The following is a 22309-nucleotide window of genomic DNA, read 5'->3' on the forward strand; positions in this document are numbered from 1 at the left end:
GCACCACATTGGGCTCCCTGCTCAGCGGGGAGCCTGCTTCTTCTTCTTCTGCTCCCCCCTCTTGTGCTCTCTTTCTGTGTCAAGTAAATAAATAAAATTTTTAAAAAGAGTCTGTTTTATGGTTTGCCTCTCTTTCTCCCCCCAACATTCATCTGTTTGTTTCTTAAATCACACCTACGAGTGAAATCACATGGTATTTGTCTTTCTCTGACTGACTTATTTCCCTTAGCACAATACTCTCTAGCTCCATCCACATCATTGTAAATGGCAAGATTTCATTCTTTTTTATGGCTGAATAATATTCCATTGTGTCTGTGTGTGTGTGTGTGTGTGTGTGTGTGTGTGTGTGTTACCTCTTCTTTATCCATTCATCAGTTGATGAACACTTGGCTGCTTCAGTATTTTGGCTATTATTGATAATGCTGCTGTAAGCATAGGGGTGCATGTATCCCTTCGAATTAGTGTTTTTGTATCCTTTAGGTAAATACCTAGTACTGCAATTGGATCATATGGTAGTTTTATTTTTTTTTTAAGATTTTATTTATTTATTTGACAGAGCGATCACAAGTAGGCAGAGAGGCAGGCAGAGAGAGAGGAGGAAGCAGGCTCCCTGGCGAGCAGAGAGCCCGATGCGGGGCTCGATCCTAGGACCCTGGGATCATGACCTGAGCCAAAGGCAGAGGCTTTAACCCACTGAGCCACCCAGGCGCCCCGGTAGTTTTATTTTTAAATTTTTGAGGAACCTCCATACTTTTTCTATAGTGGCTACCCCAGTTTACATTCCAACCAGCAGTATAAGAGGGTTCTCCTTTCTCCACATCACCAAAGTCTGTTGTTTCCTGTGTTAATTTTAGCCATTCTGACAGTTGTGAGGTGGTATCTCATGTGGTTTGGATTTGTATTTCTTTGATGATGAGTGATGTTGAGCATCTTTTTATATGTCTATTGGCCATCTGTATGTCTTCTTTGGGAAAATGTCTGGTCTTGTCTTCTGCCCTTTTCTTAACTGGATTATTAGTTTTTTGGGTGTTGAATTTGATAAGTTCTTTAAGATTTTGGATACTAATCCTTTATCAGATGTGTCACTTAAAAATATATTCTCCCATTCTGAAGGTTGTCTTTTAGTTTTATTGATGGTTTTCTTTGCTGTGAAGAAGCTTTTTATTTTGACCTAGTCCCAATAGTTCATTTTTGCTTTTATTTCCCTTGCCTCGGGAGACCTATCTAGAAAAAAGTATCTACAGCCAATGTCAGAGAAGTTATGCCTGTGTTCTAGGATTTTTAAGATTTCAGATCTGATTTAGGTCTTTCATCCATTAGGTCTTTCATCCATTTTGAATTTATTTTTATGTGTGGTGTAAGAAAGTGGTTTAGTTTCTTTCTTCTGCTCATAGCTGTCCAGTTTTCCCACCACCATTTGTTGAAGAGACTGTCTTTTTTCCATTGGATATTCTTTCCTGCTTTGTTGAAGATAAGTTGACCTTATAGTTGTGAGTCCATTTCTGGGTTTTCTGCTCTTTCCATTGATCAATGTGTCTGTTTTTCTACCAGTACCATACTGTCTGGATCACTATCGCTTTGTAATATAACTCAAAATCTGGAATTGTAATGTCACCAGCTTTGCCTTTCTTTTTCAAGATTGCTCTGGCTATTTGGGGTCTTTTGTGGTTTCATACAATTTTAGGATTGATTGTTCTAGCTCTGTGAAAAATGCTGGTGGTATTTTGATTGGGATTGCATTGAATGTGTAGATTCTTTGGGTAGCATGGACAGTTTAACAATATCTGTTTTTCCATCCATGAGCATGGAATGTTTTTCCATTTCTTTGTGTCATCTTTAATTTCTTTCATCATTGTTTAATGGTTTCAGAGTACAGATCTTTTACCTCTGTGGTTAGGTTTATTCCTAATTATCTTTGGTTTTTGGTATAATTGTAAATGGGATCGATTCCTTAATTTCTTCTGCTGCTTCATTATTGGTGTAGAAAATTCAACAGATTTCTGTAGGTTGATTTTTGTATCCTGTAACCTTACTGAATTTATATATCAGTTGTAGCAATTTTTTGGTGGAGTCTTTAGGGTTTTCTACGTAGAGTAATATGTTGTCTGCAAATGGTGGAAGTTTCACTTCTTCTTTGCCAATTGCCTTTTATATATTTTTATGTCTGATTGCTGAGGCTAAGACATCCATACTGTGTTAAATAACAGTGGTGGGAGTAGACACCCATGTCTTGTTCCTGACCTTAGAAGAAAAACTCTGTTTTCCTCCTTTAAGGATAATATTAGCTGAGGGTTTTTCATATATGGCCTATATGATGTTGAGGTGGTTCTTTCTTTAGTTGTCCACATAGGCCAGACTGGTTTTAGGTGTCCACATCAGCATAGAGACAGTCCCTCAAGGCCTTTGCTTATGCTGTTGTTTCTGCTTGGAATTGTCTTTTCCTCTTCCCCTTGAGCCCCCCATATCCCATAACCAACCACTTACTCTCTTAAAACTTACTTCTGTATATTCTCTACCAGAAATTTTCCCTGCCGTTGCTGTCAATCCCAGGCTAAACTAGGGGACCTCTATTTTGCATACAGTGTGTATTGTTGTGAATTCTTTCTCACTTTCTCTTCCCCATTAGACAAGGGAAGGACTGATATTTTAATCATTACAATTCTAGTACCTTCTAAGGACCTGGCACTGTTCATTTGCTCCATGATTGAATATCCTGTGTCCTCCCCTTACCTGCAGAGATCTTCCAGTCATAGCCAAAAAATGTTTTCTCTTTCAAATTTTAGAGATTAAGATGAAACATCTTCATGTTTAGCATAGGAGAAAAAGTATTTCTTTGGGGTCACATTTCTAATACAAATAAAGAGATTATGAAGCAAATAGTTTCATTCATGTTTAAATTGATACTTATCTTTGTAAGTAGTTGTGTATAATCATGATATGTACATTGTGCCATTTTAAACTATGGTACATAGTTATCTAAATTTTTTATGATTGGAGGCAGTTACTTAGAATTCTTCAGAGTAGAATTACGGAGTTATTAAATACTGATTTCTGTGGGTACAGATGAATATGGTTGGAACATCTGATAAAGGGTTAATACCTGTTGCTAAGTGGTTCTAAAATGATGCCCCACTTTGGGACCCAACAAGTGCCAAAGAAATACTAGTTTTGATATTTGGGGCTAGGTATGCCCCATGTATGTAGTTGAAAATTCTGTATTAATTGCCAACCACAGATGAGATTGGTGGTTAATTTCAGAGTTGAGTAATAGAATGGTGCATTTTTTACAATTAACTTTCACAGTTTTTGGAGAGACAGTAGCCTTTTTTTTTTTTTGAGAGAGAGAGAGAGAGAAAGTGAGAGTGCGTGTGCGTGCGCGCACGTGCGCACACGCACTTGTGCTCATGAGGTGGAGGGGATGGACAGAGGAGGGAGAGGGGAAGAGAGAATTTAAGCAGGCTCCAAGCCTGGTGCAGAGCCAGCACCAGCACAGAGCCGACATGGGGCTGGATCTCATGACCCTGCGATCATGAGCTGAGCCAAATTCACGCATCAGATGCTTAACTGAGTCATCCAAGCACCCCTAGAGAGACAGTTGACTTTTAAGTTAAAAGAGCCGGAGTTGCTAGTAAACACTGCAGAAAACAGAAATATCTTCTATTTGATGGAATGATTAGAACACAAATTATACCCTTTTACATAAGAATACTGCAGTTGATGTTTCTGACTCTCTCAACATATTTTCCACTGTAACCAGTTTTGCTTTAAAAAAATAACAGTTTGAAAGGTACAGTGTTTGTAACATTAAATAGGCAGGGGCAGGGTGGAGTTTGTGATAGGTTTGTTACCTTAAGATGGGCATGTTGTTTTTTAATGCTGTTTCAGTCCTTTTAATAGCAGAACTTTTATTTTTTTCAATGGCCTATTTCCCAGTTAAAAGTTTTTTTTAACAATCACATGATGAATTATGTAATATGTGGTTTATTTTTCTTACTATAATTATTCATAAAAAGGGGTTTTATGGAAATTATAAGCTATAGAAGCAATCACTATTAACTGTGATTATAAACTAGCTGTTTTCAATGAAGATTTTAGTTTATGGTAAGGTGAATGTTTGTCTTTTGAAAAGTTATTGTATAAACAAATCTTACTAATAATGATGGGCTTTAGCTTTCATTTTAATGTGACAGCCATGCTGAATAGTTTTATGCAAATAGGATGTTTGATGTCCAGTTTCCAAATGGCTTATGTCTGGATATAATTGCACAATCAACTATTAATGTAAATTATTGTCCAATGAAATTGTCTGAAGTGAGCAATAACCTTACAGGGGCTGAACTAAAATTTAAAAAAAAAAAAAATCTACCCTTAGATTCTAGAAGAAGGCTATCTCCTTTTTTATTTGTTTTCTTTTCTATCACTATACTTTTTTAACCCTCTCCTCCAACTCCATTTCTTGAAGACTCTTAAAAAGTGTCCTAGAAAATAATGTTGATGCTTATCATAAATCAGAAATAGTAAGGAAACTTGAACAATCAAAGAACTTCCACCTCCTCCCACCTCCCTGCACACCTGGTGCCCGAAAGACGTAACTATTTTTCTTTTGTTTGGCTCCTATTCAGAGTATCTTTTCTATTTTTCACAGTGATGTTGAACCTGAATGGTTGGACAGCGTGCAGAAAAATGGAGAATTATTTTATTTGGAATTGAGTGAGGGTGAAGAAGAAAGCCTCCTTCCTGAGACTCCTACTGTGAACCATGTCAGGTTCAGTGAAAATGAGATTATAATTGAAGAGGATGATTACAAAGAAGGAAAAAAGTATGAACCTAAACTCAAGCGGTTTACCAAAATTTTAAAAAGTAAAAGTCTTTTACCCAAGCGCCACAGTAAAAAAAGTAGTAATGGCAATGAGCCGGTGTCCATTCTAAAGCATCAGTCTAACCAGAAAACAGGAGTTGTTGTCCAACAGCGGTACAAGGATGTGAATATTTATGTAAACCCCAAAAAGTTAACTGTGACCAAAGCCAAAGAGCAACTTAAGCTTCTGGAAGTCCTGGTTGGGATTATCCATCAGACCAAGTGGAGCTGGAAAAAAAGTGGAAAACAGGGCAGTGGAGAGAGGCTTGTGGTCCATGGCCTGCTGCCAGGAGGCTCTGCTATGAAGAGTGGTCAGATATTAATTGGTAAGTGTTGCTGGTAAACATCAGTTCTTGTTTGCAGAGATTCATGATTAGTGATGCCTTGGGAGACGTGTTCAAAACAGAATTATATCCAAAGTCTCAACAGATTAAGGACTGCGTGATGACATTTGGGACAGTAGCGACATTGTTAGGCATGGTGTACTTACTACAAGGCATAATGCTCTTAGAATAAGTACTTTGGGGACTGAATATGTGTGTGCCTCATTTAGGCCAAGGAATAGCTTAACTAATTGTTGAGTTTTGAATTATATCATTTTATTTCATCTTGCTTATATTTGTGACAAGAAAAAGAAAATAAGTTAATTTTACAGTGATAATTTCGATTTGAATGACCTATATCCAATAGCATGATATAAAAATATGTAATTTATGAACAAAAATACTTTTACATTGTGTGTTTGTACTTGAGTACACTAAGTTCTTGAGAGTGGTTTTTAAACTGTTTTGTTTGGCATATTTAGCAACAGTAATGTTATACATAAATTTCCTCTTAAGGGTGGTTGTCATAAAATCTCTTATCAATTTAAAGGTTAAAAAATACATCTGAAAGTTATTCTGAATATATATTAAGGTGAGCATTTTGTATTGTTGATACATTTTCAGCTGTTGGATATAATGCTTGAGTTACTAGTAACTTTATTACTTAGGTCAAAGCTATGTCAAATGTGAGAATATGTTATTAATGAAACTTAAAATTTATTAACAAATCTAAAAGCTGACAGTCTTTTAAGTTGACTCAGCCTGTAAGATTTAGATATAGGAACTTTTTTTTTTTTTTTTTTAAGATTTTATTTCTTTGACAGACAGAGATCACAAGTAGGCAGACAGGCAGGCAGAGTTAAGAGAGGAAGGGAAGCAGGCTCCCCGCTGAGTGGAGAGCCCGATTCGGGACTCGATCCCAGGACCCTGGGATCATGACCTGAGCCAAAGGCAGAGGCTTTAACCCACTGAGCCACCCAGGCGACCCTAGATATAGGAACTTTTATAGCTACCTTAGAAACATTTAAAAATATTTCTTTAAGTCTAAATTGTATTTGTTTGTTCATTGATTCCACAAAATTTTTGAGTATCTGCTAACTGTCAGGAATACAAATATTATTCTAAGGATCCATTTACTGCTCTTAAGAGGCTCCTACTGCAGTGCAAGAGGTGGGTCAGAAATAGGCAGTTTCACATAGTATGATAAGTGTCATGATAGGGTTTCACATAGTATGATAGTTTCACATAGTATGATAAGTTTCACATCATTCGATAAGTGTCATGATAGGGTTTACAAGAACGAATTACATAGGAAGAGCATCTCTGCAATCTATCCTAATGATTGCAGCAAGATCTCCACATTCTCTTCTTACAGTGTAATGTTGGTACTCCTCCCAAGTTTTAAGTTAAGTTTTTGTGTCCTCCCTTCCCTACCACTGTGGGCTTGAACCACAGCTTAAGTAGTACTATGTGATTTCAAAGGTGGGATCATAAAAGGTGATGCAGCTTCTGCCTAGTATTCTTGGAATCCAGTTGCCATTGTGTGAGCAAGGCTGGTCCACATGAAGAGGCCACAAGTACTATTCTGGCTAATCACCCCCAGCTGAGGCCTCAGCCACCCTGCAGCATCAGCTACCACAAATGAGTGAAGAAGCCTTACAGAAAATTCCAGCCCCAACCACCATCTAGGTGCAACCACATGGGGAACCCTGAGTTTGAACCTCAGCTAAGCCCAGTCAACCCCAGAACCAGGAAGGATAACAAATTGTGGTTGCTGTTTTAAACTCTAAATTTGTTACGCAGCAACAGATAGCTGGAACAGAAGCTAATGCGTGCTTACATTCTCTCAGGTGCTCAACTTCCTTTTTGGTAAAATGTCTCTAAGGTTTATTCTTTTTATTCTTTTTGTTCCATTCTGTTTATTCTTTTTGTTCCATGCCATAATTCATGCTTATGAAGTCTTGTCTGGTTGTTGCCAAACACCATAGTTTTAAGATAGCACATGATGGGAAACTCCTATATTTATCTGGGGCCTCTGCTCAGGACCTAATTGGACTGATTTGTAGACAAATCTCTGAAATGCTTTTTAGCCATTCCTCTTGAAACCTAATAGAGAGGTGGTTATGGTCAGTGAGCATCCCGTTCCATGTTTCCTTTCCCCTGATCCTCCAGTCTGCTGAACCTTCTAGGAATGCTACTTACCTAGACCTGATCTTTTTGCACCATCTCTATGGGAGGAAAGAAAATGAACTATAGAGAGGAAGAACGTGCTACATAGTCCTGTTGTTTATCTTGAAAATAATTTAAAGATACACAGGAGGCTGGTAGTATACTTTTTAACCCGAGTGTGGTTATGTAGGTATGTTCACTTTTTGATAATTTATTGTTGTAGTACTACTGTGTATGCACTTTTCTGCATGTGTATGAATAGCAATGAAAAGGCAGAAAAATGAAGTTCATGATTTCAGTTTCATAATGGAAGAGTTTATGATTTACCAATAAGTCAAAAAAAAAGATATGTCAAAATAAAATGATTATTTCATCCTTGGTGCATAGCAAAATGCTTGGTTGATAAATAAGCCCTCAAAAACGTTTATTGAATAAATGCACAAACTATGTAGAAAAATACTATGGAGGGAAAACAATTGGAAGTAAATATAAAGACACCAAAATGCTGGTAGGGTTTGTGTGAAGATGTTATAGGTGGTTTGTTTTCTCTTTTTTCAGAGTTTTAATTTTATGGTGATATTGTATACTTTTAAAGTTGTATACTTGGGGATAAATAATGAACAATTTTTTAAAAGATTTTACTTATTTACTTTCTTATTGAGAGAGAGTGAGAGTGCACACGTGCAGGTGTAAGAGCTGGGGGGAGGGTAGTCAGAGGGAGAAGCAGGCTCGTGCTGAACAGGGAGCCCGACTAGGGACTCAGTCCCAGGACCCTAAGATCACAACCTGAGCCAATGGCAGACACTTAACCAACTGAGCCACCCAGATGCCCTAATGGACATTTTTGATGTCATTGTGACTTTAATAATTCCACAGCATGGAACTTTGTTATTTGTTTCTTTCATAGTTTCATTTTATACTGAAATCTGTGGTTGAACTGTGATGTAATCCCATAGGCAGGAGAGTCTTAAAAACTTTGTCCTGGTAATGCAGTTTGCTGGGGTGACTTCTGCCATTGTCTAGCTGGAGAATGACCCTCCTTTTACTTAAGTGCATTGGCCAACACAACACTATTCTATTCTGATTCTTCTTTGCTGGGATTTGGGGGGTGGTGGCTGCATGTTCTGGTGCCATTTTTGTTCTTACTGTTGACTTGTGTCTTTATTTTTTATTTCTGAGTTTTTCTTAAAGTTTGATCACTATCCACGGTGGCTCAGTCAGTTAAGTGGTGGACTCTTGATTTGGGCTCCGGTCATGATCTCAGGGTAGGGAGTTCAAGTCCAGTGTTGGGCTCCCTGCTGGGCCTGGAGCCAGCTTAAGATTCTCGCCTCCTCACTCTGACACTCCTTGCTCCTCCCCACCACCATGCATGTGAGCACATGTGATTTCTCTCTCTCACTCTCTCTCAAATAAATAAATCTTAAAAAAAAAAAAAAAGCGACAGTTCTTTGCTTCCTGACTACCTGTAGCCAGCCTCCATCCATAGACCAAAGCAAATCCCCTTCTGACCTGCATCCTAGAAACTGCATATCACCTTGGTGATTTTTTTTTTATCAAGATGACCCATTTTTGCTCATTTTAACCAGGTGTATTTTAAGGATGGAAAGGATAGGGTTAAAGAAATCACACATTAATGTTCTAAACACGCATACCCCTGTAGAAAGTTTCTGCTCAACAATAAAACAAAGTTTTTATTTTAAGTACTTTTTGTGTGACTTCTAATCTTCTCACCTGTGATCATTGAATAACTTTGTTTTGATGACACCACTTGTGCTATTTCTCTTTTAAATTTTTTGAAGTTTTTTTTTAATCTTTTTAAAAATCTTTTTGAGGTATATCATACATTGATAACATAGACAAATCTTAAGTGTGCACTCAGCGAATTTTGATGTATGTATATAGTTGTGTAACTACCACCCAGATCAAGATAGAGAACATTTCCAGTACCCAGAAGGCTCCACGGTGCCTCCTCCCAGTTAATACCCTCTCCCTTCTGAAAATCTACTTTTCTATCAACAGAGCTGACTTTTTCTCCTCCTCTTCCTTCTTCTTTTTAATTTTACCACTTCTCAAACTTCGTTTAATAGAAGTCTATAGTGTATATTCTCTTGCATTTATTTTCTTTATTTTATAATATGTAAGAAATATCCAGGTTATTGCTATGTAGTATTCCATTGTATATTCATTTTTCCATTTCACTGTTGATGGATGTTTCCAGTAAAAACATTTTAAGTGCTTTTTTTATTTTTTATTTTATTTTATTTTATTTTATTTTTATTTTTTTAAAGATTTTATTTATTTATTTGACAGACAGAGATCACAAGTAGGCAGAGAGGCAGGCAGAGATAGAGGGGGAAGCAGGCTCCCCGCTGAGCAGAGAGCCCAATGTGGGGCTTGATCCCAGGACCCTGAGATCATGACCTGAGCTGAAGGCAGAGGCTTCAACCCTCTGAGCCACCCAGGCGCCCCTTAAGTGCTTTATTTAAAATATAGGTTTGGTTTTTTTGTGAACACCTAATGGTTTTATTCTCTAGTATTTTACATGTTGTTTTTTGATACACATTTTTATTTTCACTTTCTGTAATACTTGAAACATTTCAATTTCTCCCCACTTTTTTTTTTTTAGATTTATTTGTTTATTTTAGAGAGAGTGTGTGAGAGCAAGCTGAGGGAGGGTCTCAGGGAGAGGACAGAGAAAAAAGCTGACTCTGAGCTGAGCATGGAGCCTGACACGGGGTTCATTCTCACAACCCCAAGATCGTGACCTGAGCTGAAACCAAGAGTCACACACTTAAACAACTGAGCCACCCAGGTGCCCCAGTTTTCAGCTTTGTTAACAAAAGTAACTCTGCTGTGTTTGTCTGTTTCTTCTCCCTCACATCATTTCTTTCCCACGTTTTTATTTGTGGTACTGGACCCAGTAGTAAAGGAAAGAAACAAGCAGTGATTTCACTGGAAAGATAAAATTAGAGTTTTTAGGCCTTCCTAGAGAGTTTCTGGGGCAGTTACTTCCTTCTACAGCTGAGTACCAGAAGGATTATGTGATTTACCCAAGAACAGAGGGCAGTGATAAAGCTGGGACCTAAAGTTCTGATTTCTATTCACAAAACTCTCACTTGCTGTGGTGCTCACTTGAATGGGTGGGGGAAGTGCTGAAGGATTTCTCTTTGGAGCCAAAAAGAAAAGAAATCATTTCATCCTTTCAAAATGTAATTTGGAAATAAGGATTAAGCTACAACAATGTATACCACCTAACCCATTTTATCCATTTTGAGACACTTATCCAAACGAAATAATCTAAAACAGATCTGTAAACCATGACCTGTAGGTCATATCAGGCCTACCACTCATTTTTGTAGTCTGAAAACTGAGAATGGTTTTTACCTTTTCAGTGATTAAAAAATAAAATCAAAAGAACAATATTTTATTATATATGAAAATTATGTGAAATTCACATGTTAGTGTTCATAAATAAAATTGTATGGAACACAGGCATATTCATGTGTTTATTGTCTATTGCTGCTTTCAAGCTACAGTTGCGGAGTAGAGTAGTTAGTTGCTGCAACAAAAACCATATGGCATGCAGAGCCTGAAATATTTACTTATCTGGTCCTTTATAGAAAGTTTGCTCATCCCAGATGTAAAAGAAGGAAAACTATGTGCGTGAAGACATTTATTTAAGCATTTTTTAAGAATAAAAAATAAAAAGCATGAAAATGTCAAACTGGAGGATGATTATTTTAATTATAATTTAATAAATGTATGCATTATTTGACTATTAAAATAGTAATCTAAACACTGTGTACCAACATAAAAATTCTTAATACTTGAGAGGTTTAAAAGGATGAAATTCCTTTATACCTTGTTAGTGTCAATATAAGTAAAGACTAAAAATAATTTGTGAAAATAATTATGGCTATGAGTGCTGGAGTCATCAATAATTTTTTCAACATTTCTGTAGTATTACTTCTATTTTAATGAGAAATAAAAACTTTGCACCAGTTTCTTATCAGGCAACATTAGGGAATGTGATCTTTTCTTAATCAAATATTTTGAGTGATTATTACAATATATGAGACACCATTATTCAAGGATTTCTAGAATAATAGGTTAGGAGAGACCTTAATTTTCTGCTTATGCCTGCATATTATAAATGAGAGATTGATATTGGAGCTCAAAAAATACGTAATGAATTTAAGAATTTAAGAATTTTTCGGTAAAGGTCTTGACAGTAAATGCATTAACTTGAATGTATAAAACGGCAGTATGGTAACTATGTTTCAGAAGCCAGATTTTCTTCCCCTGAAGTCAAATTCAGTTTAATTTAAAAGACCAATTTAAAGATTTATTTATTTTTTTATTTGACAGAGAGAGATCACAAGCAGGCAGAGAGGCAGGCAGAGAGAGAGGAGGAAGCAGGCTCTCCGCCGAGCAGAGAGCCCGATGTGGGGCTCGATCCCAGGACCCTGAGATCATGACCTGAGCCGAAGGCAGCGGCTTAACCCGCTGAGCCACCCAGGTGCCCCTAAAAGACCAATTTAAACTCACAGTCTGATCCCACCCCATTGGCACATACATATTTCCCAGTCCTCTGTGCATAAATTCCTCCTTCTAACAAGACTGATTTGTTTTTTTCTCCAATGACCTCTTTGTACTCTTTATATATTCTGATCTGTTCTTCATTCATGGTCCCTGATTCTCATTTGGTGCTTAGTTAGCCAAGACTGCTTTATATTGTTAAGACAGGTGTATTCATTTTCTATTGCTGCTGTGACAAATTACCACAAACTTAGTGGTTTAAAACAACACAAATTTATCATCTTGCAGTTCTGGAAGTTAGAAGTCTAAAATGTATCCTTTTGCACTAAAGTCAAAGTATCCACAGGGCTGCATTCCTTATGGATTCTCTAAGGTAGAAATCCCTTTCCTTGGCCAGCTTTTCAGAGGCCACTTGAATGCCTTGTTTCACGGTCCCTTCCTGCATTTTCAGAGCCAGCAGCGCAGCATTTTCAAGTCTCTCTCTGACTCTGACCCTCCGGCCTCCTACCTTATAAATACCCTGTGATTACATTGGGCCCCTTAGATAATCTCCCGATCTGAACATCCTTAACTTAATTATATCTGTCAAGTCCCTTTTGCCATGTAAGGTAACTTTCACAGATTTCAGTAACTAGGGTGTGGACAACTTTAGGGGACCATTGATCTGCCTACCACAGTGGGTTTTTATTTTTTAGTAAAATGAGTTTTGGGGCTCCTCAGTGCTCAGTCAGTTAAGGGTTTACCTTGGGCTCAGGTCATGATCCCAGGATCCTGGGATCAAGAGCCCCACATCGGGCTCCCTGCTTGGTGAGAGCCTGCTTCTCCCTCCCGCATTGCAGCTCCCCTCTTTGTGCTCTCTCTCTTGCTGTCTCTCTTTGTCAAATAAATAAATAAAATATTTTTAAAAATATAGGGATTTAATTTGTTTTTATAAAAGTAATATTTGTTTAATATAGACAGTTGAGAAAAATGAAACAAAAGAAGAAAAAGCCCATACAACCAAAGGCAACATTTTACATATATATTTTTTCTTTTTTCTATATTTATGTGTAATAGTTTTAAAAATAATTTCTTACACTGTATTGATTTTGTATATAGTATAAATACAGTAGTAAACAAATGTTGACATATATATTTTCATAGTCCTTGGTGCCCTTCAGTACTTACTTAATATTAAGTAGATGCTGAGGAATGCATCGATGGATTTTCTCAAGTGATTAATTTTACATTGAAGAATTGATTTAAGCGCAGTGCTAAACTGATTTCACCACTTTCTATTTCTTTGACTTTTGAATGTATCTTGATAAAACTTTCCATCAGTAATTCACATTTCTTATCTAACAGTTCAAACAATTTCATGCAGTTCATTTCCTTTCAGCCTTTGACAGGGCGTCCTAAGGACTCCTGTGTGCTTGCTGAGAAAGAACTTTGCCCACTGCAATGATAGGATGTCCAGGAAGCCTGCCATTTCTGAGTCACAGAGTTGCTGACAAAAACTGGAGGGAAATAAATGTGTGGGAGAATGAGAAGTGGGTAGAACACTTCTGCTATAGAAAGAGAAAATGTTCCACTAAACATTTTAAAATATTATTTATACCAAACTCACTCTAAAATTAATTTTCATATCTGTTATGACAATACATGTATGTCTCCTACTTTTAGAGCTTTGTTAGACATGTTTTCAGATGGTTCTTCCCTACAATACTACCTCTGTTGTCCAAGGCTGTTCACTGCACAAACATCCTTGAAAAAATAATCCAGAACAAGGACTTTCAGTGCCTTACCTTGCAAGATGTACAAAATATGAAACACTGAGGGAGAATCATCTACCAACACTGTTATCTATATACACGTTTATAATCTGTCTTCCCCAGAGTATGAAGCTCCATGACAGTAGAGGTTTATGTCTGTTTTGTTCCATCGTTTACCTATAGTGCCTAGAACAGTACATGGCATACAGTAGGTGCTCAGTAAGTATCTGTTTGATTAATATTAATTATTTGGTCCATTTCCTAATGATATGTTTAGGAATGATAAAAAATAACCTTGGTATGTATATATTTCTATTAATAAAACTCACTGGAATTTTGATATTATCTCTAATTATGTTATAAAAGTAAATTTCCATTTTAATACTGATCTTTATTTTATGAAAGCCACCAAATTTGATAAACATACCCATTTAAAGAAAAAGCCATGGAAAAGGAACTTTCACCAAAACATGCTGTGGATTTTGTTATAGTTGGGGCCTTTGAAACAAAGAGCTGTGTGTAAACACAGATCAGTAATAGCAGTGAAAGCCACAGCATATTGAGTTATGATGCACCACATGGATTTAATTAAAATTTCAGCCAAATGTTTTTTACTGTGGGTTTAAGTGATTAGATTCAATTTTACTAAGTGCAGTACTTGGTTTATGCTACAAATTTTGTACTTGCCCTTTGAGTTTACATAATTCTCTCAATTGTATCCAAAATGAGAATATTCATCTCTTTAAATGTCCATAGGTGGTATTTAGTTATGGTGCAACGTTGGGCTATATTATAGTATAAGAAAAGAGTGGAGTGGGAGCTTAGCTCTGCTGCTATGAGCTGTATAATAATATATAATGAGTTCCATAGTACTTTGAAGAGGTTGGAATAGATGCTTTTTAATGGTCTAACTCTAGATCTTTTTGGGTTTTGAATATTCATACAACAACCTTTGTTATTCTGTTTTCAGGTGATGTCCTTGTTGCTGTGAATGATGTTGATGTGACTTCTGAGAACATAGAGAGAGTTCTGTCTTGCATTCCTGGACCTATGCAGGTAGAAACAGTCTTTCTTTTGTATTTTATGATTAATTACAGAAAATAAAGATACCTTCTACTGTTTTCTTTTTTAAGACTCTGAAAATTATCATGTATAAAGTGAATTATACTTACATATTTGACAATTTAAAACATTTTAGCTCCTGTTAACATTTTTAGCTTTTGGATATTATTCTAAAAAGAGAGAAATATCTACAAATAAAACTCCTCCTGTGTAAAGCAGGAATAATGACAATAATTTAAAAACTATATAATGACCAACCTATCATTATAACTACTATATATGTTGATGAAAATCCAGTTCCTAGACAAGTCATTTTAAACAGTCATGGAATTTTCTTTTCTCTGATTTATTAAAATCACTGTTCCTTTAAATTTTTTTTTAAGATTTTGTTTATTTGTTAAAAAGAGAGAGAGAGCATAAGCAGAGGGAGAAGCAGGCAGAGGGAGAAGCTCTCTCTCTGCTGAGGAAGGAACCTGATGTGGGAGTTGGTCCCAGAACCCTGGGATTATGACCTGAGCCAAAGGCAGATGCTTAATGGACTGAGCCACCCAGGTGTCCCTCCTATAAAGTTTTTTAAATGTGGTTTTGTTTATCTTTTTTTTTTTTAAAGATTTTATTTATTTATTTGACAGAGAGAGATCACAAGTAGACAGAGAGGCAGGCAGAGACAGAGAGAGGGAAGCAGGCTCCCTGCTGTGCAGAGAGCCCGATGCGGGGCTCGATCCCAGGACCCTGAGATCATGACCCAAGCCGAAGGCAGCAGCTTAACCCACTGAGCCACCCAGGCGCCCCTGGTTTTGTTTATCTTAAAAACTAATTGTACTATTTTCTTGATTTTTGTGTGTGTGTGTGTGTGTGTGTTATCTTGTTTAACCTTATTCCTGAGCTTTCGTTTAGCTACTTAGTGTATTATTTCTCATTCCTTGTAAATAAAAATAAATCTCTTTCAAAATAGTTATTTTGCTAGTCTAAGCATTGACATTTTGTATTGTAGATGACATTTTTAGGTCATTAGAGAGATGTATTTTGAAAGTGCTATACTTTATATTTAGGAATGTTCTGCTCTTGTTAGTGTCGGGAATTCACTTTTTCTCTTTTGAGGGGTAGGGAGGATGATATGCTTTGAACAGGTAGATACTCCATCAGACTATGAGAGGATGAACCACCTTCTGGATTGATGAGGGTGAAGAAGAGAATCCATGATAAAACAGAATCTTCCTGCATCTGCTTTGAGATTCTGAAATAATAGGACCCTTGATGAAATTCTTTATTGTCTAAGAAAGAACATCTCACTTATGTTCACTTCTTTCTCTTAACACACAAAGACACACATGGATGCTCTGTAAAAGTAGCTATCTTTGGAAATGCAAAATGAAAGTTCTTGAAGAACTTCGGCAGCCAGTGACCAGCAGCGCCTAGGAATGGATAGAGACGGCGATGGAGATGAGGTGGTGTTTGAAAATACTAACAATCAGGCAGACACCAGACATAATGCTGAAATAGGGTATACTGTTGTCCCCTTTGGTCGTCAGGTGTGGAGAGGGCCTAGGGTGAGCCAGGGTACTAGGGCACCTCAGGGGGCTCAGACAGCAATTACTTACCCATTAGTAATGAAGAAATGCAGTATTTTAACAAATGAAACAGCTTCACCGGAGTAAACTGGCCGCATGTCAGCTCCCAGGTCTGGGCTCCTCCTTTCTTGCCTCTGTCAGTGGCAGGTATCTGCCAGTGTTGCCAGAGTTCAACCGCAGCTCTTCTGTCTTCCAAAAAAAATTATGTTTACAGTGGAGTCACATTGTACTTATGTTTAATTAACATTTGCAAATTCAGCTATTCACACTCAGAAGTTAAAAAAAAAAAAGAGGAAGAAATAATGATTTAAATATTTTCGTCCAGTTTCGTCCCACCATTTACATGTCCTTGTTAAGTATGAAGTAGGAGTTGTGTATCTGCTGTTGGCCCAGTTTGCCTTTTATAATGTGAGCATCTTGCTGCATTAAGTGTGGTTCTGTATTTAAATACACATACCCCCCACACACACACACGCATGCGCACGGCTTTTACATGCCAATATGTACATCTTGTGCCTAAATGAAGAAACAGCAGTTTGTTTTGAAAGTGGAAGAAAAACTGTTTTGAGTTGTTTGAATTTATCATATTGAGAGAGTATGTTATACTCTAGCACATTCTTGCCTTCCTAATGTAAGTTCAGAGTGATTTTGACAGCATTTAATTTGAGGATATTACCCTGTCATATATTGTATGTATATTATTAAAATGTATATTATATATACATATATTATATGTATATTATTAAAATCTTTTTAAGGTTTTAAATATTTTAAAATCTTTTCTATTTAAGAAAATAAACTTTCTTCTTATTATAAAGGTAGTACATGTTCATTGTAAAAAGAGGAAGATACGAAGAAGTAAGGGGCAAAATCTTTTAAAATCCCATTACCTGAAGATGTTCATGTTTAATATTTTGGAATATTTTATTCTAGTTTAAACCCTTGAGTATAAACATGTTTGCATTTGTTTGTTTTGCTAGCAGAATTGGTATTATAGCTGTGTCATGCTCAAAACCAAGCACCAGCTTTTAGCATGATGTATCTTTAATAATAATTTAAAACATAGTTAAAATTCCTTTAACTAGAAGTAATGTTTAATTAGTAAGCCACATTTTTCTTACATCATTAGTGTTGAAAGGAGTGTGAAGTATAAGCTTCTCGGTACCAGCCGTATAAACTAGTTGGTAGGAGGCTCAGGGAGGACAGGAGTAGAATTGGGAAGAGAACTAGTGTTTGTACATACCAGGCAGTTTGTTGGTGCTTTGCTAATATCATTTCCTTTATGATTAGCGATTTCATTTATTCCTCATAATAATCTGTAGGATACCAATAATTGTGTTTCTATTTTGTATGTGAAGAAAAAGAATCAGAGAGATGTAACGGTTTCTCCAAGGTTGCAGAGTTAATAACTCAAGGAACTGAAACTGAATTCAGAGTATGATCCTTCCATCTCTCACACAACCTGGGTGGGTCTTCATTCCTGCTGGGCTAGAACAAACTGAGGTGGACTTGTCCCTGAAAAAGTTGTTTTACCTGATTTGTATCTATGGCAGCTGAAACAATTACTCAAGCAGTAAGAGAAGAGGAATGTTCATTTATAAAGAATACCATAGGAGACTTTTTAACATGTAAATTTGGAACTATCTAACAGCAATATTTTATTTTATTTTTTTAAAGATTTGATTTATTTATTTGGCAGAGAGAGACACAGTGGGAGAGGGAACATAAGCAGGGGGAGTGGGAGAGGGAGAAGCAGCCTTCCCACTGAGCAGGGAGCCTGATGTGGGGCTCGATCCCAGGATCCTCGGATCATGACCTGAACTGAAGGCAGATGCTTAATGACTGAGCCACCCAGGCACTCCTCTAACAGCAATATTTTAAACTTCTGCTTGATGTATAAAAATGGTCTAAATGCTCTTGTCATCTGACAGAAGATGGCCTGGGAGCTATCTGCAATGTGGTAATGTGGTAGAATGAGGTCAGAGCTCCATTTTAAACCTTGCTCTGAGCAAGTTGCCAGACTGTTCTGTGTTTCAGTTTTCTCATCTATAATCAGAGGAGATTTGAGCAAATATATCTGAACCCAATTCCAACTCTGCAGTTCTGTGCTTGATTTTTAAGTAAGTTCTGTTATAAATAGATTCAGAATACCAGAATGAAATCCGGAGGTGAAGCCTATATGCTAGGTGAGGTACAAAAAGACCAAATAATTTCTTTCTTTCTTTTTTTTTTTAAAGATTTTATTTATTTATTTGACAGAGAGATCACAAGCAGGCAGAGAGGCAGGCAGAGAGAGAGGAGGAAGCAGGCTCCCCGCTGAGCAGAGAGCCCGACGTGGGGCTCGATCCCAGGACTCTGAGATCATGACCTGAGCCGAAGACAGCGGCCCAACCCACTGAGCCACCCAGGCGCCCCCAAATAATTTCTTTTAAGGCCAAGTTTTAAATTCTGCAAAAATAGTTGTCTTAGATTTCTCTAAAAATGTTCTCTGTCTTGAAAGAAAAAAAAGGCTGGAGAATTGTTCTAGACTAAAGCAGAATGAAATGACATAGAACTAAATGCAGTGGCTAATCCTAAATTGATCCTGGATTGCAGTGGGTAGCAGCTATATTGGGACAATTGCGGAAATTTGGGCAAAGACTTTGAGAACAGTATTATATTTAATATTCAAATTCCTAAGTATGATAATTATATTTGGTTGTGTAGGAGAAAGCCCCTATCCTTAAGAGATATGTGCTCAGGTATTTAGCAGTAAAGCATTAAAATGTCACCAGATAATTCTGAAGTGATTCAGCCAAATTTTTTTTTGAGTATATAAAGTAGGGGTGAGGATGGAAGGAAAGGGGAGTAAGACAGAGACGACAAGGAGAAAGCAAATGTGACAAAATGTTGAAAATTAGTGAAACTGGGTGAGGAATAATGCATGGGTAATTATTATGTTATTGCAACTTTTCCATAGGTTTGAAATTTTTTAAATAGGAAGTTGTGAGTTTGAAAAAAAGAGGTTTTCAGTATTTAAAATGACAAGAACAAAGGTACAAGTACCCTTCTGATTGCTGACTGTGACCTTTACTACTACAGCTCTTATGCACTCATATTTATTCAGCAAGTACATAATTATATATATTATAGTATATACCACTCATTCCTGGCTTCATCAGGGAGCTTGGGTTCAAATTTTGCTGTTGACCAGGGTGGATTGCATTAAGCATTGGGCCATACCTCATTTTCCCGGTGCTTTGGAGGAAGCCACCAACTCCTTTCACAGGAGATCAGCCTGTAGAACATTAGTCCTGGACTCTTACCTCTCAAGTATTTCTTAGGCCCAAAAGAGAGGGAAAAGTCTTTTTAAAGGAGATGATGGTTGGGTGGAATGTTTTAACTTTTATTATCTCCTTTTTACACAAAAGTGATATATAAACCATGGAAAAATTAGGAAATAGACTGGCAAAATTTTTAAAAAAATGTAAATCTTCTCTATTCTCAGAACCCAGAAGTATCATCTGTGTGGATATTTTAAAGTGGAGGACTGACTGATCAGATTTGCATTTTAGGAATATTTCATTCTGAATAGGACTGGAGGTTGGAAAACCAGGTGACTGGCTTCACAGCAGTCCAGAAGAGAGCTGATAAAAGTCTGTGGATATGGAGGAAGGAATAGATTAGATTCAAGATAATGTGAAGCATAGGATAGTGCATCCTGTAGGATAAAGAGAAGTCTAACATGCCTTCCAGGTTTCATCTTGAGTGAGATTGCCTTAAACAGAAGAGGATCAAGGAGAGAGAATTTGCTGTCAGATACACTCCTGTTCTTTAGAACTGTGACTGAGGAATATTCAAAGCATCTGCCAGACAAAGGAGAAAGGATCAGATGGGCAGATAGCAGTGCAGATGTTGTGAGAGAGATCCCATGAGGGCCGTGAGCAGAGGTGAGAGACTGGTCAGCTCTTGGAGCTGCTTCAGATTCTGACAACCTCCCTGATTCCCATCTGTGAAGAGGATGCCTTGGTAGCTAACAGAAAGAAAGAATTTGCTTGTTTGTTTGACAGAGGCTGAAGAGGTAGAGAAAGGGTAATTAAACAAGAGTTTGGAAATGATGAATTATGGCGAGCATGTCTTCTGACCCAAGGAAAGGTACATCATCTCGTGAACTGAAGGAAAAGAAGAAAGGATGAGAAAATTGCACACACAGACACACACACACACACACACACACACACACACACTTTGAGAGAGACAGGCAATGAGGAATGATGAAACATGTCACAGGTTAATGTCCATGGAGGAACAGAAAACCCTTTTATAAGAGGTTTCATATAAACTATTTTATATTAGATGGGTTTTTTTCCCCTCAGATTTTATTTATTCATTCATTTAGAGAGCACAAGCTGGGGGAGGGGCAGAGGGAGAGAGAGACTCTGTGCACTAAGCACGGAGCCCGATGTGGGACTCCATCCCATGATCCTGAGATCATGACTTGAACCAAAACCAAGAGTCAGACACTCAACCGACTGAACCAACCAGGTGCTCCCTCCTAGATGTTTCTTAATAAAAGTTTTCTATAAAATATATCTTTAATATTTATGTATATTGACCCCTTTTTTTAAAAAGCACATAACTCTTAATTTAGTTATTTGTCTCATCCATTGTTTTATCAAGGCAACCAGATATCCTGAAATTTAAAGCTACTTAACATGTAAGCTTTTCAAAATGTCTTGCTAAAGTATAATTATCTTTGCGTAATGGAGGTAACTTTACTTAAATCAGAAGAATGGTGGCTAAAATAGTCCTTAAAAGAATTTTAATGGATGGTTCTGTGGTATGTATATTTGAGTTTTTGACATGGTGAGGGGAAAATGCCCTTACACCACAGAAAAGAAGTGCAGTTGTCTGCCAAGTATAACATTAGTTAGTTTTCAAGTATGTCATTTTTCACTAAGCATAGCAAACTAGTCTTAAATTTTAGGTTGTTTTTGCTGCCTAAAGTAAAATTAGTGAGCTTTTATTTTGAGTTTACCACCTCATTTCCTTTTGTCATTTTTGGTGAGTCACAGCCAGTCTCTTGACCTCTCTACCCACAAGAGTCTCAAATGGAAAAGATGCCCTCCCTGTTCTGAGACACATTTCTTTCTCCGAAGACTACCTTTCTCCTTGTTTACCACTGTTATGCACTGCTCTCACAGACACTCCAATAGACCTAGTCAGCCTATCTCTGTGACATCTGCTTCCCTAGGATGCTACTCATCTCATGCTCCCTGCGGTCATATTTCTCCCTCCATTCATATATATTTTCCTCACCAAAGCCCATGCCTGGGGACAATCTCAGAGCTCCCACCTAACCTGTCATAAGCTCTGGGTTCAGGATTTCCCCAAATTCTCAGATCTCTCACATTTTCAACACCACCACCAAGGAACACCACCCATATATATTTTTTCTTCTAGAAACTCTTAAATTCTCATTCTTAGATAAAAGAATTTTATCTTTTATTTTTTATTTATCTTTTATTTATCTGATCTCAACCACAAGCCGTTCACTTCATGAGGTCCTTCCTCAAGGATTTTATATGTTTTTGCTTATATTTGTATTTCTATTTATATATACATATTTTGAACGTTGCCGTGTAGAACAGATGCAACTCTCAGAACATAGTCTTTCAGGCCATCTAATGCTTACCTGTTGCTTGTTTGGGTCAAAACCTCACACCAAGAAATTCTTTTTCACAGTCTTCTAAGACTCTTTCTAAAACAGTGTCTCTTCAGCAGTCTCTCACCTTAATCTTATATATAAGTTTCATCAGAACTTGCTTGATTTTTCCCATATAGGATCTCTAATTTTTTATATTTTTGTTGAGTTTGCTTATTATTTCCCCCTAAATGCACTAACTTTCTATCCAGCCTTTTTTGATACAGTGTTGTAATATTAAGGACCTATTTTTCAATAGGTTTATAGCAAATATAAAAAATTTAGTAAAGGTTGGCTTTTCCATTTGGAATATTACATGTTTTGTAAAGAAATACGATCATTAGGCCTCAGGA

General features: G+C 37.0%; 1 protein-coding gene across 4 annotated transcripts in view; it reads left to right on the top strand.

Moving 5' to 3' along the window:
- INTU (inturned planar cell polarity protein) overlaps window positions 1–22309 on the top strand; it is an 82195-nt gene that overhangs the window by 10326 nt on the left and 49560 nt on the right. For all 4 annotated transcript variants that reach the window (XM_047718394.1, XM_047718395.1, XM_047718392.1 and 1 more), the window contains exons 2-3: window positions 4646–5184; window positions 14611–14696. In XM_047718394.1, coding sequence (XP_047574350.1) covers window positions 4646–5184; window positions 14611–14696 — 625 coding nt within the window. The remainder of the gene's footprint in view (window positions 1–4645; window positions 5185–14610; window positions 14697–22309) is intronic.

This window comes from Lutra lutra, chromosome 2 (assembly GCF_902655055.1).
Source record: "Lutra lutra chromosome 2, mLutLut1.2, whole genome shotgun sequence".
Taxonomy (NCBI): Eukaryota; Metazoa; Chordata; class Mammalia; order Carnivora; family Mustelidae; genus Lutra; species Lutra lutra.